The sequence below is a fragment of the Octodon degus genome, unplaced genomic scaffold (assembly GCF_000260255.1).
Source record: "Octodon degus isolate 3935 unplaced genomic scaffold, OctDeg1.0 scaffold00077, whole genome shotgun sequence".
Lineage (NCBI taxonomy): Eukaryota > Metazoa > Chordata > Mammalia > Rodentia > Octodontidae > Octodon > Octodon degus.
In genome coordinates, this window is record NW_004524653.1 from 9,978,950 (window position 1) to 9,996,244 (window position 17,295).

Genomic DNA, 17,295 nt, shown 5'->3' on the forward strand with positions numbered 1-17,295 from the left:
ATTGATCTTTTTTTTTTTTTTTTTTTTTTTTTTTTTGGCGGAACCGGGGATTGAACTCAGACCCTTGCGCTTACCAGGGAAGTGCTTATTCTACTGAGCCATCTCCCCGGCCTTCTATATGAGATATTTTAGAGAAAGGACCCAAATCTTAATGTGAAATTTGTTACTGTTTCATATGCACTTTATGCACGTAGTCTCATGGTCATTTTATTTTTGTATATTAACTTATTTTTATTTTTTTAAATCAGATTTTATTGGTACATTTTATTTTATTTATTTATTTTTGGTGGTACTGGGGATTGAACTCATGACCTTGAACTTGCCAGGCAAGCACTTATTCTACTGAGCTATCTCCCCAGCCCTATTGGTACATTTTAGATATAGTAATCGCATTCATCATAGAAAATTTGTCCTTGTACATAATATTGATATAGGGGAATGAAACCCCTGATAGGATGAGTTCATGTTCTCTAAAGTCAAAGAATGAATTTTAGGAACAAATGGAGGCTAAGAGCAGAATATTTATTGGGGAAAGAAAGCTTCTGTCCGAGAGAGGGACAGAAGTGCGGCCTGAGCAGTTTGTCCCTGATTATTTTAGACAGTAATATTTTTAGTCTGTCTTTCCTTCTCCTCCCTTCCTTCCTTGATACAGAGTCTTGCTACACAGTTCAGACTCGTAATGATCCTCCTGTCTCAGCCTTCCCACACCTATAATCCTGGCTCAGCATGCCTGGGGTTCTGGGGCCAGCAAGGCATGTGGTACTGGTGATCAAACCTGGGTCCTTGCACTTGCCAGGGAGGCGCTTAGACTGCTGAGCTATCTCCCTGGTCACTGGGTTTCTGTCTTACTTTGATCTCTCACCTGGCATCAAGTGTGGAATTTTCCACTTGTGGTATAAGGTTGGTACTCAGCATGTTTTAGATTTTGCTACACATTGGACTTCAGGTTTTCAGATTTCAGGTTTAGATGCTCAATCTATATTTTCTTTTGCTACATTGATGGTGGATTCTATTTTTACTTATTTATAAGACAGGGTCTTGCTCTGTAGTTTAGGCTGGCCTTGAACTCACTATGCAGTCCAAATTGGCCTAGAACTCATGGTGATCCTGCCCTCCTGCTTTAGCCTCCCAAGTGCTGGGATTCCAGGTGTGCGCCATTGCGCACCGTAGACTTTGAGATGAGGCCCCGCTGTTACCCAGGCTGGCCTCAGACTCATGGGCGTGAACAGCTGCACTTCATCCCAAGTAGCTGGGGCTCCAGGCTCCCATTGCGTGTGTATGTCACACTTCGTTTATCCTTTTATCTCTTCGATTATGTCTACAGCTTTGATTATTTTGAACTACGCTGCTGTGAATGTTTGTATATTGAGTGTTTGCGAAGCAGATGTTTTCAGGGTACTTTTTTTTTTGGTACTGGGAATTGAACTCAGGACCCTGTGCTTGCCAGGCAGGTGCTTATGCCACTGAGCTATGTCTCTGGCCCTGTCATTTCTTTTGTGCGTAGACCTATGAGATGTTGAGGTTGTAGGCTGGTAACTGTTTAACAAAGGAACTTGCACATGCTAAGCACACTACCCACAGCCCCACGCCCAGCTTTCCCTGGTGTGTAGAATGAAGGTCACAGTCCTCAAATCCTCCTGTGCTGGCCCCTGACAGACAGCCCTGCGAACTTCCCCTCCCTGTGATCTTCTCTCCCCTCCATCCACAGGTGACCTCTGGGCTTTGACAGCTCCACCTCTGACCACAGGTACTTAGCCTCTCCCTTGAAATTCCTCTCTGCTCCAATTGAGAGTCCTGCCTTTGGCTTTTACTCTTTTACCAAAAACTGCACTAGTCTTAATATAGCATCATTCCTCTTTTCATTAAGGTACAGCAGATCTTTATTTTGAATGAAAAAAAAAATGAATGACTGGATTTTGACTATCTGGTGCGTAGAACTTTTATCCTAGAGAATGAGGTAAAAGCAGCCCTCTGGATGGCTTTGTTTCCAGCATAGTCCAATGGCTGGAAGTAATCTCTGGGCTCAGATGTCTGAAATGCCTGGTGGTGTGTGCTCTTAGACATGGTCCCTTTTCTTTCTTTCTTTCTTTCTTTCTTTCTTTCTTTTTTTTTTAAACAACTTTCTTGGTGTGTAGTTTTGGCTGGTCTTGAACTCCGTGTATATTCCAGGCTGGCCTCAAACTCTTGGCAGTCCTCCTACCTCATCCTCCCGAGTGCTAGGATTACAGTTGTGCCCCAGCATGTGCTGCTTTCCCTTCTGGTTTGGTCCCTTCCCAGCATATCACTTCTACTGGGCTCTTTGTGAAATACGAGTCCAGGGCTTGCTCTCTCTGCCTTCTATTTCCAGGGGTTTCTTATGACTGTGTCTGGAGGACAGATCCAAGGCTGCACTCTGGTCTGCCTGGGGCCAGCACTGCCAGGGCCCTACAGACTGTTTTTTTGTTTTTTAAATATATTTGGTTGTTGCAGGGTTTCACTGTGCAGCTTGGACTTGTGGTGAACCTCCTGCTTGTAGTATCCCTTGCACTGGGATTGCAGATATGTGCCACTATGCCTGGACTCTGGCTGACTCAGCCCATCCTGGGGACAGGGCTGGCGTAGCATGTGGTGTCGGGATTCGAACCGTGGTCCTGCACTTGCCTGAGCTGGCACTTCAGTCTGCTGAGCTATCTCCCCCCTCCTTCCTGTGCCACCTGTGTGACCTAGATCCCAGCCAGGGCTCAGAGTAGGGGTGGGGGTGTAGCTTAATGCTGGTGTCCTTGCCTAGGGTGCATGAGGCCCGAGTTCAGTTCCCAGCACTGGGGTATTAAAAAAGAAAAGTTCCCCATGTAGCAGAGATACAGACCATGACTGTTATGGAGAGTTCTACTTGAGGGTACTGTTCTATTGCGAGGCCTGCGCTGGGTGTGTAGGTGGAAACTCCTAGCCAGGGATGAGCACAGCACAGAACATACCCCATGGATGATTATTGTGGTGTTTACAGGTTGCTTCATCAGACCTTTCCAGGTCTGCTTGTTCTTTGAAAAGATTTACAAAGACTGTGTGTTCTTCCTACCTTCCCAAATGGGCACTTCTTGTAGAGGCCCTGGGCATTTTGGCACCGACTGCGGAGAAGTTGAGCAGGCGAGGCCTGGGAGCTGGGCCGCCCTCTCCCTGTCTTTGGCTTTGCGCTGGTGTAATTATTCCTCTCCCGAACTCTCTCAGGACTCGGTTTCTCTCACCTCTTTGGAGCTGTTAGGGGCTGGTGAGGCTAGTAGCTGCTCCTTGCAGGCGTTGTCTTCCCACGAACAATGTCTTCCAAGAGCTGTAAACTAATTAACATTAAGCGGGGGAATGGTTTGTTGGGTTTTCTTTCAAATTATAAAATCAGTGCATCTCCTCACAAAGGAGTGAAAAAGTATGCAAAGAAAAAAAGCCAGAAAGCCTTTTTCTTGCCAGGTAACCTGAGTTAACCGTATGATATATTTTCAGCTGTGTTTCTCCCTCTGTGCTCCCCTAAATACGAACAAATCTTTATGATTTGTATGAAGTCAGACTTGCTGGAACCTGACCTGCCTGATAAAACAGCCCTCATCTCTGATCCTTCTGTTTGCCTTGTGGCCTTTCTTCGCTTCCTCAGCCCCGCACGCTCTGCAAGGGATTTGCAGGGCTCCATTTAATTATCTGAAAGTTAAGAATGGTAGAGGTCTTGGCCAGCAGGGCATCTAGGGTTCCGCCAAGTGGGACCCCCTAGAAGGTTGTTCCCTAAGAAATGGGGCCCTTGTGTGGCCTGATCTTGTGATTTATTTAATTTTATTTTCTGTGACAGGGTCCTGTGGGGCAGGTTGGCCTTGAACTCTAGACCCTTCTTCCTCATTTTGGGAGGTTAGGAGTTGGGGTGATAGGCCCTCCATCTCACTCAGTTTTATTTGTAGTAGACAACAGAAATCTGGGTTTTAAAACTCAGTTTTCACTCCTCTTCCTTTCCCTCATCTCCAGGGCCTTTGCACTGAGCTGTATCCCAGACCTTTTTTTTTTTATTTTAACATTTAGTGTGTGTGTGTGTGTGTGTGTGTGTGTGTGTGTGGCCAGCTCAGCCCAACAGGGGGCGCGGCTGGTTGGCATGTGGTGCTGGAGGATTGAACCGCGGTCCCTGTGCTTTGCCAAGCTTGTTCCAAGTAGGTGCTTTAGACCACTGAGCCATCTCTCCAGCCCCCCCCCCCTTTTTTAAAACCAAAAACCCCACCCAGCAACAACAGGGTTTTGCTAAGTTGCCCAGATGCCTGCTTCAACCTCCCAGGTCTGGGCCAGTGTACCCTGGCTAATTTTTACCCATGTTTAACTACTGACAGCTTTCTTAGATTTTCAAGACTTCCACCTGCAGTGGGCTGGGTGTGGCTTGCAGGTGTGTGCGGGGAGGCGGCCAGCTCTGGCTGGACTGCGGCTGCAGCTGCAGGTTTTCAGGCTATTGTTCCCTCCCCCTGGAGGTCGTTGTTCCCTCTGCGTAGGGACTCTTCCCACGCTCTGGCTTTATCTTCTATTTTAATCGCCCTCCCCTGACTCTCTCCACTGTCTTCTTCCTTTTGAGACACATCTTTCATACCTGTTGCTATTTTTTGGGTTGGGATCAGGTAGAATGATATTTGTAGGAGCTGAGGAGTGTCACAGGTGGCCATCTTAAAAGTCTAAACTCAAGTTTGGGACGTTGATGCCCATAGGCCCGAGGGAGCTGACAGAGGCTGGCAAGAGCAGTGTGAGTCTCCCTACCTGTGTCCATTGAATGACGTGATGGAGGGAAGCTGTGTTAGGAAAATGTTTTTCTTCTGTCAGTTCAGGGCTGGGCCCTTATGCTGCAGATGCTTGGATCAGGGTTGTGGGATGGGCCTTTGCTTTTTGTGTCATAGGATTGCAGAATCCCAGGAACGCTGAGGACCCTCCTTGAAGGTGTCACCGGAGAGAGCCTCAGACTTATGAGGGCAAAGAAATGAGGCTGGAAATTCGGAAAACTGGCCTCCCGGTGAGGAGGGAACGGGTGGTGCTTTTCTCCTGGTGCAGAGCGCCTTTTCCCTGGAGAAAGCCACTCCCTTTCTCACAGTTGGATGGTTCTGAAACAGAAGCTCTCTAAGAAGCTGGGGGTGGGGTGCGTATGAGGAGACCCAGTGGGGTGTCTATGGTGCAGTTTTGCTTGGTGCAGGGCCCATTGCATCCAGGTTAGATCCCCTCACTCACAGGTTGTCTCTAGGGGAATAGGCCTTTGGGGTGAGAAGCAAGAGGCTGATTAGCTGTTGAAAGAGGGATTTCCTGTTCTGGGGTCTCTTTGGGCCCTGAAATGGCCAGGCTTTCTTTTGTGAAATGACTTGACTGCCTGCTGTGTTTGCTGGACTGAGACCGGAGAGGAAAAAACTGAAGTTTCCTGTGGGTGCCTGGCATGCCCCAGGGGTCTTGTTAACCCTGCCCCGCTGCTCAGGGGTTTTGAAGACAACTGCCCAGCCAGGCTGGGGCACAGCAAATAAAGCACGGGCGCTCACACTGACAGTTCTCACCGCCGGGTGGACAGTCAGATAAGCAAGTGAGCCAGCAAAGGAAGAAGATGCTTTTTGATAATTCCTTGCTGGGGATGACTGCGGGGAAGGGGAAAAGCCCATGGGCTTGGTAGAATCAGGAGGCTGGAGCCTGCGGTGGTCAGGGATAGCCTGCTGTCTGGGGAGGTGACATTTGAGCCAAAAGCCAAAGTTAACACTATGGGGAAGATGGGGCACAGAACATTCTAGATGGAGGGGTAAACTGAATGCAGAGGAGCTTGTCTTGTCTGAGGAGCCGGCAGGAGGCCCACGGTGATTGGAGTTGAGGGAATGAAGGAATGGGGAGGAGGAGCAGGAGTCTTATCTCTGGCGACCCTGGAGTTCTGCTATTTTTGTGGTACTGGGGTCGAACCCTACATCTTTGTACTGAGCTGCATTTACAACCCTTTTTTTCCTTTGGTATTTTGAGACAGGGCCTTACCACCCTGTGCTGGGCTGGTAGTTAGGATCGGCCTTCCTCAGTCTCCCAGAGCTTGTGCCACCACACCCAGCTGCAGCGTCGGTCTTGCTAAGTCAAGTGGCTAAGGAGAGGCCGTGGGAGGAAGGCAGGACTGCTGCCTCCGCCTCTGTGGGTTTGAAAAGAGCCTCCTTCCTTTAGTGAGGTAGGAGGGCAGTCAGCTGATAGTCCCCAGGCTTTCTGGAGGGGCAGCTGAAGGTTGGGCTGAATAAGGACAGGCAGAGGCGAGGATGGCACAGGAAGGGCACAGGAACATTTGCTAGGTTCCTGCCACCTCCTAAGCATTTTCATCATCTCAATCCTTCAACAGTTAGCCTTGTTCCCCCTCCTCCCCAGTACCAGGAGTTGAACTCGGGACCTTGCACTTTCCAGGCAGGCACTTGTGCTGCTGAGCTATATCCTTGGCCCTGGTTCAGCGTTCTTAATGCATTCTGCAGATGAGTGGAATTGTTGGTCAGAGGTGGTGTGACCTGTCCAAGGCCTCACGGCCAGAGGAGCAGGAAGTTGTTTGCCCAGGGCCTGTCATGAGCCTGTCATAGCCTTGGGAAGCTGGCGCTTAGGAAGGAGTCCAGGGAGGAGGAGAGGGTGGGGCCAAAATTGAGGCCCCACGGAGGAGTTCTGCTCTGATCCCTGTGAAAATCCCGAGCCCTGGAAGGATTTTGAGCCTGGCTTCGAGCTGGGTGAGCCTGAGAGGATTGACTGCGAATGGACACTGTTTCTTATCTGTGAACTCCTCCTCAGAAACATGCTAGGAGAGATACTGTGCTCTGGTGCAAATCATGGCGAGGTTAGGGAAAGGTTAGGGAAAACTGGTCGGAGGTTCTGCATCAGTATTATTTTTCTGCTGTGACTCTTATGCAAAAACTGTCGGTGCTGAGGCAGAGCGCAGCGGCTGGGGTTCGATCCTAGGCATGCTGAGACAGTGATTGAGATTGGGTGTGGGGCGCGCATCTGTAATCCCAGCATTTGGTAGGCTGGCAACAGGAGAACCACGAGTCCCATCTACGTAGTGAGATCCTGTAGACCCTTGTCCTAAATATAAAAAAACCAAACAGACAAACCTCCAAAACCTGAGTTGCTCACTTCAGTGTGCCTGCTTGTCTCCTTCAGCCCTCTTAACAACCCTGTTAGGAAGCTTCTAAATAGTTAACAGCTGAGGCGCAGAGGCGAAGTAACCCAGCTGAGGGCACAGCTCAGCTTGGATGCAGACCGAGAGGCCTGGCAGTAGAGAGCCCACATGCTGTGTCTGTGTTGGCGTCCCGCATTGGCCAACCGAGTGCCTGGTAATGGAGAATGACCAAGTGGCACTCAGATCCCTGGGAGAGACAATTGACCTGTGTGGTGAAGGGCTTTGGAGTGGCGCCCGGCTTCCAGGGAGGCTGGGCCAGTCTGGTTGCCTTTTAGCACAGAACTGATGTCATCACCTCTGGGGGCCTCACCTATAACATGGGTACTCCACCTCATGGCGTTGTTTGGGGAGGCTTCCTAAAGTCCTTTCTCAGTGAACAGTGGCTGTGAACACAGGAGTACAGTTTGAAAAGGAATAGAGAACTCTTTCTCCGTGTAGTGTTTGTCTTGCTCAGCCTTCTTTCTCTACTGTTTCTTCATGTTTCCATGGTGGGTCTGCTTTCTGTGGACCCCAGTTGCCTGCCTGTACAGTGGGGACATCCATAGACTGCTTGTCGCAGCGTCTGAGTACTAGAAGTTAATTATTTGTCTTTAGAACAGGGTCTCCCAAGTCACACGTGTTCAGGCAAGGGGTGGCTCTTGTCCGCCCACACGACAGGGGCCGGCTTCTGACCCATTTGCCTGGCGGCCTCATCCCAGGTGTGAGGGAGTTGGCTCACTGTCTGTGCACCGATCGGGCCCATTGTTTTCTTCTCTTTGAAATCTGAATTCGGCTGTCAGGTGAAACATTAGGAATCATTTTCCTTGTGGTGAATGCAGAGCCGCTGTGGGTGGTGTATTTGCTCAGAGTTAGACCTGCCTGGCAGCTCCCTGGAAAATGCCTGATACCTGGGATTCTCAGCACAGCAGACTTTTCCGGCCTGGTCACTCGGATGTAGGGCTGCCCCATTGGTATTTAGCGATCCACTAAATGCCAGTAGCAACCCCACTCTGTGGCTGTGGCAGTGTCTCTAGACATTGCTGAGTGTTCCCTGGGGAACCCTGTTGGGAACCCCTGCTTTACACTTTGAGAACACCTGAGCCCTTCTCAAGTGGCACCTGACTAATTCTGGAGACATGTCCTGAGCCTCTTGCTGGAAGCTTCAGGTACAGATACTACGGTCCCAGGCCAGGGCAGTAGCTGGCCGTGAGTGTTCCGTATATATTGCTGTTAACTGTGTTCCCTGTAGGCGCTGAAAAATAGCCTCTATAGTTGAATGTGTGCACGTGATCAGAAAGAAGTCAGAGGAGTCCAGTGTCTGCTCCTTTTCTGGGTGATCCTTGTGTGCCCTTCTTCCTCTAGGATTTTGTGCCAAGCTAGGTCACAGACTTTGATGGCTCTGTGGTTGGTTATCCTATTGCACAGCTGCCACTGTGGTCAGCCTCTCACCTGCTTCCTGTGGGCGTGGCTGTTGATTCCTGCTTTCCACTTGGACAGCCAGGCAGTGGTGGCCGCCCTGGTCCTTGGTTCACACACCTGTGATTTTAGGTGCTGGAGAGGATCAGCCCCCAACCTACCTCCCCAGGATGTTAGCACAGCCCTCTGACACTGTGCAGCTGGAATCTTTGCTTTACCAGTGGCTCCTGAGGAGCTGACCTTGGGAGGGAGGGGTCTCCCTTTTTCCTAGTTTTGGCATTTTCTTGCCCCCATTATGGTGATTTTCAGAGAGGTCACCCCACACCCTCCCAGAGGCCATGGAGAACATTGCTTGGTTCCCAGTGGCTCCTCTTCTTTCTCCTGACTCATTTTTTTGTTGTTTTGAGACAGGGTCGAGCTATGCAGCTCAGGCTGGCCTTTGTAGTCCCCAGGCTGGTCTTGAACTTGAAAAGATCCTCCTGCCTCAGTGTCCCGAGTGCTGGGGTTACAGTGCGCACCACCATGCCCGGCTCTCCCTGCCTTTCTGAAGCTCCTTTTTTTTTTTTTTTAAATTTATTTATTTATCCATCTATCCATTTATGTGTGTGTGGCTAGCTCAGCCCACCAGGGGGCGGGGCTGGCTGGCATGTGGTGCTGGGGATTGAACCGCGGTCCCTGTGCTTCAGGCAAGCTTGTTCCAAGTAGGTGCTTTAGACCACTGAGCCATCTCACCAGCCCTCTGAAGCTCCTTTGCCTTTCTTCTCGAAACCCACTTCTGTACTCAAGCTGCTGCAGGCCCAGAATCGCCTTTTGTTTCTGCGATGGGCCTCTGATGCCACAGTTCCCCAGGGTGGTTTCAAAGCCAGGGCACCAAGGCTTTCAGAAACTCAACCATGGGGTGGGGGTGGGGCCACCACGACCGTCCTGGCAGCTTGGATAAATTACGCAAACGGGCCTCAGCCTCCAGATCCAGCAGTGGTGAAGGCCGAAAGCAGCCGGTTACTCCGCATTCTCGTGATCTGGCTGTGTTTGCAGGGCCTAAAATATGTGTCCATGTTGGACACAGCCGTCAGGCTGGGGCCCGCTGCGGCATGGGTGGGGGACGGTGCTTTCTTGTAGGGACTCAGTCCTGCCTCTTGGTGCAGTTCGATTGAGCCATTCTTGAACCAGGAAATCCCTGTTGTGATGTTTTCGTTTTTCCTTGGGCCTCATCCCGGCTGAGGAGGAGGAAAGGCCCGGCTTGCTATTGCCCCTGTTGAGGAGGGCTAAACACGGAATTCATTTGTAAATCAGCCTCTTTTCCCTAGATGGATGCAATTTCTGCCCTGCCAGGCGAGTTAGGAAGCTCATCTCTTACATATGAATGTGCCCTTTAATCGCCACTTCTGTATTCTTGTGGGGTAGAAAAGGCCTTCTAGTGGAAAGGGATTATTCCTCCTGGATTCAGGGCGTTTTTCTCACTTTCAGGGGGTGCATCTGGACTAAATATCATTTGGAACAATTTTTAAAAAATTAAAAATAACAGTCAGTGTGCAGATTGCAGCCCCCCCCCCCAGTCAGTGTTTATTCACATCCGTAGAAATAAATGTCTCTTTGCTGCGGTGCATGGGAGACTTTGAGCTTAGTGGTACTGCTGTCGAAGGTGATAAATTAGAGCCAAAGCCTGGGGACATGAAGGCAAGTCTCTGTCTCAGACTGCCTCATTGCAAAGGTGACAGTGTCCTTGCCCTGCCTGGCGACCTAATGTGTACAAGACAAGGGCTGGCCTGGTAAGTGGTGACTCTTCCCTGTCCGTTCTGCTCCTTCCTCCTCCCCCTTGGAGAGGCCGCTGAGGAGCCGGAAGCTGGAATGTCTGCCGTGAGTGAGCCTGTGTTCTCTTTAGCAAAAGAGAGGCCAGGCCCTCCGAGCAGCTACGCCGTCGCCATGGCAGGTAGGTGCTGCCTCCTTGCGTGGCCCGTACTTGGCTCGCCTCATGTCGAGGTACCTGGGATTGCTGGTGAGATGACACGTTCCCTGCTTGGGAGGAACGGAGCCTCCCATCCTGCAGCCTGAGCTCCCTTCCCGTGTATTTCCTGGCAGCTCAGGCTCCCAGGTGCCGGTTCTGCCACTAGGCCGGGCAGGCCCAGGAGGGTAGGTGCAGCCTGGTCCTGGAGCTGGAAGCTAAGACCCATTAAGGGGATGGCTAGGAAGACTTTTCCTTGGAAGACTCAAGAGTGTACAAGGATCGTTTTGCCCCCTGCCCCCAGCCTTTGCTCTCCTCTTTGCTCTCTGCCCTTGTTGCTCTCTGCCCGGAGGAAATTCTGGGCTTTTGTTTCTTTATGATGTAATTATTGGGTGGGGAGGGCCTGAGATTCCTGGGGAGGGAAGCCTGTTTGGATATCTGCTCTGGGTCTTTGGGAGTTGCTTTGGAAATGATTAACCACCCTTGCTCAGCTTTGCTGCTTCTGGGCGGCAGCCCTGTGTGGTCCTGTTTGAAGCGCGGCTGTGCGCTAAGGCCGGTGGCTTCTGCCAGAGCCTCCTGTGACTGCTTGGGGCCCTGCTGCCTCTGACCCTGCCTTTGCAGTCACCCGAGGAACCCTGGATTTTTTACATTCCGATTGAAATGCAGATAGCCTATCTCGCGGACCTGCTGCTCTCCACTTTAAATAGGCCGGCATCTTCCATGTCTTATGTATCTTTGAACTTGTGGGATTGGTTTGATTTGCTCTTGGGAGACAGCTAGCTCTTCTTTTGGAGTGAGGGGTTTGTAGAGGAGGAGGCATGAATTTGGTTGAAAAAGTTATCATTGAATGCGTACCTTTTGCCTGGTATACTAAAAGCTTTGCCTGCATTAACAGTTAATCTTTTGATAACTAGGAGATACTCTTTCTCCTTTTTATAGAAACATGGAGGCCCATGGAGGTTAATTGCCTTCCTTAAGGTCATCCACTTACATGCTCTTTGATACCAGAGAGCACATTCCTGACCACTGTGGGCCCCTGCCTTTGTCATGTGTGACCCAGTCCTTAGGAGTGTGTTGCCCCTGATTTCTCTATGGTTGACCAACTTGTCCCAGTTTTCCAGCCCTGGCCAGCCACGTGACTGTCATCCCACTTAGGCTTCAGGCCCCAGCAGGTTGGCTGTGGACATCATTATAAGGAAATTTAACACCCGCGAAAACGCACGACGCTGTGGCCTTTTCAGCTGCGGCCCTCTCCCTGGAGGGAGGAGACAGACAATTCCCTGTTAAGTATGTCATTTCCTAGACCCAAGAGAACAGCTAGTTCTATGACTCAGGCACCGGATGTGGGTGGAGGACCAGGGTGGCTGGTGTGGTTGGTCCAGAGGCCTAGCAAGGGAGGTGGTTCTGCAGCCCCCCACCCCCGCCTCTTTTGTTCTTGTTTGAGACAGGGTCTCCCTATGTAGTTCGGGCTGGCCTTGAATTTGCAGTGATTCTCCTTTTTTGGCCTCCCTAGTGCTGAGATTACAGGGGCGTGTGTGCCACCACGCCTGGCCTGTCAGCCTCTTTGTAGGTCATAGCCGCTTCTGATGCTGTCCTTGGAAGAGTGGGCTGTGAATGTGCTCTTGGGGGCTGCCTTTGAGGGAATGGCATCTATGCAGTGTTTTAGTTCTCTTAGTTTCTGGAATTCTTTTTTTGGCTTTTTCCTGCCCCCATCCCTCCATCTGTAGTTGGGGATGGGGGGAGCCAAAACCAGAGTGAACCCTGAAACTGTGGATCCTACATTTTTGGAAGCCCTCTTGCAAATCGCTGAGGGGGAGGTCCATCTGTGGTGGTCATGAGCCCGGACCTCACATGAGGCGCCACACTCACCACCTGGGTTCCAGTCGCAGCTCTGTCACTGGGCAGCTGTATGGGAAGTGTTTTTGAACAGTGCGTCACTCATTGCATGTAATAAAAGAAAGTCTTAGTTGTTAATACCCAGGGCTCAGGAAAGCTAAGAGCAGGGCTGTCTGGAGATGAAGCAGCCCTTCAGTCAGAGGACATCCAGGAAGGGCTGAGTGGGTTTATTTCTGGTGGTTCACAAGATGCAGGTTTGGGAAAGAGCTGATCATGTGCTTGGCTCTTAATACCCAGGAGCTCTCCCCATATTATTAAGATTTCAGGGAAATGTCACAGGAGGGCGAAATTCTGCTGCTGCTTGCTCCATGCCAAGCTGTTTTCCTGAGTCACTGCTCTCCTCCCCACCAGGCAGCCCTGCTCCCTCCTCCGCCTTGTTGCATGCTGGGCCAGGCTTAGTTTGGGCTGTGGGTGGGAGACAGAGGGCTCCGTGTGGGCCAAGCCCCATAGAATCAGTGGCCTTGCTGCCACTGAGAAGAGGGCAGGAAGGAACCTTCCAGATCAGAGGCAAACCATTTGCCAGTGATTCAGTCCACAGTGGCTGTCATTGTTCCAAGTTTATAGATGAAAAGCACTTAGCAGTGTATCCTTGTCAGGATTAAATCACTATAGAAAAAAAAAATTTTTTTTTGACTCAGCTTTCTGGAAAAGGTCCTTGTGTTGGCTTCGTTACCACGACGACGACAGCCAGCTTTCTCTCTGCCATCCTGTTGTCAGTGGAGGGTTGGTCGGGCCCTGCCACAGCCAGGAGGTGTTTGAGGCATAGTGCTGACCTGCTGTCTCATCCTGTCAAGGATGCTGGATCTAGCAGGCATTTCCCAGTGTTAAGAGCCTTCATAGAAGGCCCCTGCTGCTGACAGATGTGTCTGTTGTTTGGAAGCTATTAAATTTCTACCCCTTGGATATAGCCACTGAACTCTCATTAGCTCCAGGGGGAATCGGCATGTTTGTATTAGCAAACAGCAAACAGCAGTGGGGTTTATGAGACTAGAAGCTCTAGAATACTGTTAGGTGTGGTCAGCGTTGGGCCAGAGCTGACTTCTCATTAGAATCTTTTTTTTTTTTTTTTTTTTGCAGAACCAGGGATTGAACTCAGGCCCTTGTGCTTGCCAGACAAGTGCTTATTCCACTGAGCCATCTCCCCGGCCCCAATATGTGTGCAGTACTGGGGATCAAACCCAGGTCCTTGCACTTGCCAGGCATGTGCTTAGACAGCTGAACTGTCTCCCCAGCTTCTGGCTTCCCATTGAGCTGGACTTGGTAACCCCTTTGTTTCCTGGTAGACTTTGGCAAATTACCTTTTCCCAGCTCAAAGTTGCTTATGGTATATTTATTTCTAATGTTCCCTCCCCTTCCTGTAGAATTAAAGGATTTTAAAGTTCAAGAGGAGGCCTAGGGATGTAGCTCAGTAGTAGAGTGCTTCCTAGGCTTTTTTTTTTTTTTTTTGTGTGTGTGTGTACTTAGTACAGGGTCTACAAGGTCTCACTACACAGATTAGACTAGTGGTGATCTTTCTGTTTTCAGCCTCCCAAGAACTGGGATTATAGGCGCTGGGATTACAGGCATTGGGATTATAGGCATGTGTGCCACCAGCCCCAGTCTCAGTCACCTTCTCAGTGTGCCCTGGGGGTGCCAGCCCCTGTGTCTGCCTGAGCAGGCTCTTTAGTCCACGGAGCTATCTGGCTGGCCCACCAGACATGTTTTAGGTCTTTGGTTCTATCTTGACACCACTCCCCAAAAGCAGAAGTTGAAGAGGACTTTTAAGATCTCCTGGCCTGGAAGTCTTGAATGTGTGGGGCACTTCTAAGAATGTAAAGTAAGCTTTGGCCCCACCGCCTACTAAGTCCATGTGCAGAACATTGGCTGATGATTGTTTATGGGTCCCTGAAGTGCTTGCGTGGACTCTAGGCAAGAACTTTCGGTTTGATCTCTTTCTGGCCCCTTTTCAAGTTTTCCAGGCGAGGTCCTGAGGCCTTAAGAGGTGAAGAAAATGACTTTCCTGGGTGACCTTTGCCTATTTGGCATTATTCTCTTGCCTGACCTTCAAGGGTGAAAGCTCACTGTTCTGGAGTCCCAGGCCAGCCCCTACTTAGTGGCAGGGGAGGAGAGAAGGTGGCTCATGGGTGTGGGCCCTTGTTCCCGTTTGGTTCTGTGTGGGATCTCAGACTCTTCCCCTTGCATACCCTACATGAGCGCATCAGTGCCTGGAAGGTTTGTTACAGTACTCCACCCAGTGTTGGGGATGCTGTAGATCTGGGCAGGGCCTGGGAACGGGAATTTCTAGCACATTCTCAGGTGCTGTTGCTGCTGCTGGCCAAGGGAACCATTGTGTAGTCCCAGGGCACCTCAGTCACAGGGATTTCAGACTGTCCAGGAGGAGCTGGTGCCCTTGTTGCAAGCAGGGGACCACTGGGTGTGGCTGGGCTGCTCGACTGACTGCCGCACCCTTTGTAGTACCTGCTGTGTCACTGGACCACCTTGTTGTCATGAGGGCCTTAGGGAATTCTGGCAGAGAGCAAACTGGGAAGCACATGGTACTCCTTGCTTTTTCCTGGTTTCACCCCACACTCCTATCAAACAGTTCTCTCAGAATCTAATCAGAAACGAAATACGTGTAGACCTCATCCTTTGCCTTCCATGCGCCCTACTTTGGCCTGGCCCAAATACTGTTTTTTTCTAGGATATATTTCCTTTGAGTTGGGGCTGGTGAGATGGCTCAGTGGTCTAAAGCACCTACTTAGAACAAGCTTAGCAAAGCACAGGGACCGCGGTTCAATCCCCCAGCACCACATGCCAGCCAGCCCTGCCCCCTGGTAGGCTGAGCTGGCCACACACACACACAAATAAATAAATAAAAATTTATTTCCTTTGAGTTGAGAAATATCTTTTTTTAAAGATTATTGTTGTTGCTTTTTGAGACAGGGTCTCGAAATACAGTCCAGACAGTCCTTGAACTTGTTGTGTGTAGCCCAGGCTGGCCTTGACCTTGTGGTGATCCTCCTGCCTTAGTGTCCCAAGTGCTGGGATTACTGGTGTGCACCTCCACGCCCAGCTCCAAAAACATCTTCCTTAAACATTTATATTCTGAGCAGATTTCTTGGAGTGTCAGGTCTGGGCAGAACAGGGGGCCTGGGAGATGGCTCAGTAAGTAAGTGCTTCCCTGGCAAGTGCAAGGGTCTGAGTTCAATCCCCAGTTCTGAAAAAAAAAAAAAAAAAAAAAGGTCTGGGCAGAACAAATCTGAAACTTTACTTTGTTTTACAACCTTAGGGGCCGGGGAGATGGCTCAGTAGAATAAGCGCTTGCCTGGCAAGTGCAAGGGCCTGAGTTCAATCCCCGGTTCGCCAAAAAAACAAACAAAAAACCCACATACAACCCTGAAGCCATCCAGCCCAACTCGTCCATCTGGGACAGTTTTTATCCTGAACTGGGCCACTTTGCTTGCTCATTACAGGCTTTGCTTTGCACCTGCGGCCTTTTAATGTGAAACTGAACCTTCAAAATACTTTTAATTTTCCTTGTTTTGATACCAGCAACGTCACCCAGGCACACAGTGAACGCGGTACATAAGGGCATCCAGTGAAAAATAATCCTGCCCCAGTCCCTGTGGACCTGTGCTCTCCAGGCGCCCACCAGTCCCTGCAGCGCTTCAGGGCTTTGGCATTTATCCAGGAGTATTTCACTTGATGTAAACATCGTCTTTTGGGGGAGGTGCTCATGTCCCATTCACAGGGCCAGATACATTCTGCTTTTGATGCAGAAGCTTGGGGATCAAATGATCTCTGTCATTTGAGGAAGAGCTGCTTTGTATTCTGTTCTTTTCGTTTTGTCCTGATGTCAAGAATCGAACCCAGGGCCTCACAGGTGCTAGGCCAGCGCTCCAGCCCACTGAGCCCCACCTCATCCTTCGCAGTGGTGCAGAATATTCCATTCTGTGGCTGTAGCATTATCACACTGGCCTTTGGTGGACATTGGGGTGTTTCTAGCCTTGGATCTCTGAACGGTGCTACAGTGGACTAGCGGCAGTGCTGTGCTCCTCCGACACTGTATTAGAAGGCCACAGTTCTGTGGAGAAAGAGAATTTCACACTAGATGGACGAGGCTTGCTGTGTAGATCATGGCTGCTCCACACCCCCATCTTGGTGTCATGAGGTGACCCCACGACCGGTCGAGCCTGTCCACCCTCAGGGTACCTGCAATTAGCGTTTAATTTCCTCTCGAGGCTCTGTCTCTGGAACATTGGTTCAGTGAGGCAAGAGAGGCCTGTCCTCATCTCCCAGAGAAGCTGCCTTGCCTCCCACCCAAAGGGCCCCCTTACTGCCCTTGCGTGTGACCCTGGTGGCCCCATCCACCTCTGTCCATGGGCGTGAGAATCAGCAGTGCACATCTAGCCTGCGTGCTGGGACTTGCAGAGTGGTAAAGCTGGAGGAGGAACAGATGTCTTCGGGGATAGTCACCTTCCTGGATTTCCCGGTGCCCATAGTGTGCTCTCTCCTGTGGTGTCTAGCTTTTGTGTCTCTGGATGTAAGGTGCACTGAGTTGTGGCATTGGTGTCTCTAACTAACAAGACACTGCTGTTAGCCATGGAACAGACTCTGGACTTCGCAGGTGAAGATGGGCTGGTGGCAGTAGAAGAGTGTTTGAAAGAGACCCTGGGAGGATGCACAAGGGTGGGTTGATGGGTGCACTTGACTCAAGTCTTTCAGCCAAGGGTCCATGGGAATATTATGCACCTTAATCTCTTTGGAAGGTTCCCTTAAGTGCAGCGTCCATCGTGATGGGCCCCCAGGACGTCCCTGTGGGTGGGGTTTACGTTGTTAGCCTAAGGAGCTTGATCAAGTAAAGGCTGCCGTTTTCTAAAAGAACTAGGAGAGCCTTCTTTCCTTAAGGTGTGTGGGCTTGCTGATCAGTCAGTCT

The 17,295-nt window shown here is 50.4% G+C and overlaps 1 protein-coding gene across 15 annotated transcripts in view; it reads left to right on the plus strand.

Moving 5' to 3' along the window:
- Zmynd8 (zinc finger MYND-type containing 8) overlaps positions 1 to 17,295 on the plus strand; it is a 132,808-nt gene that overhangs the window by 19,166 nt on the left and 96,347 nt on the right. The window contains exon 1 of one of the 15 annotated variants that reach the window (XM_023720742.1): positions 10,370 to 10,472. The exons of 13 other annotated variants lie outside the window; for them this stretch is intronic. In XM_023720742.1, the coding sequence (XP_023576510.1) occupies positions 10,391 to 10,472 (82 nt within the window). In that variant the 5' untranslated portion in view covers positions 10,370 to 10,390. Of the gene's footprint in view, positions 1 to 10,369; positions 10,473 to 11,747; positions 11,772 to 17,295 lie in introns of those variants that run through there. One more of the 15 variants, XM_023720753.1, reaches the window with a different exon arrangement.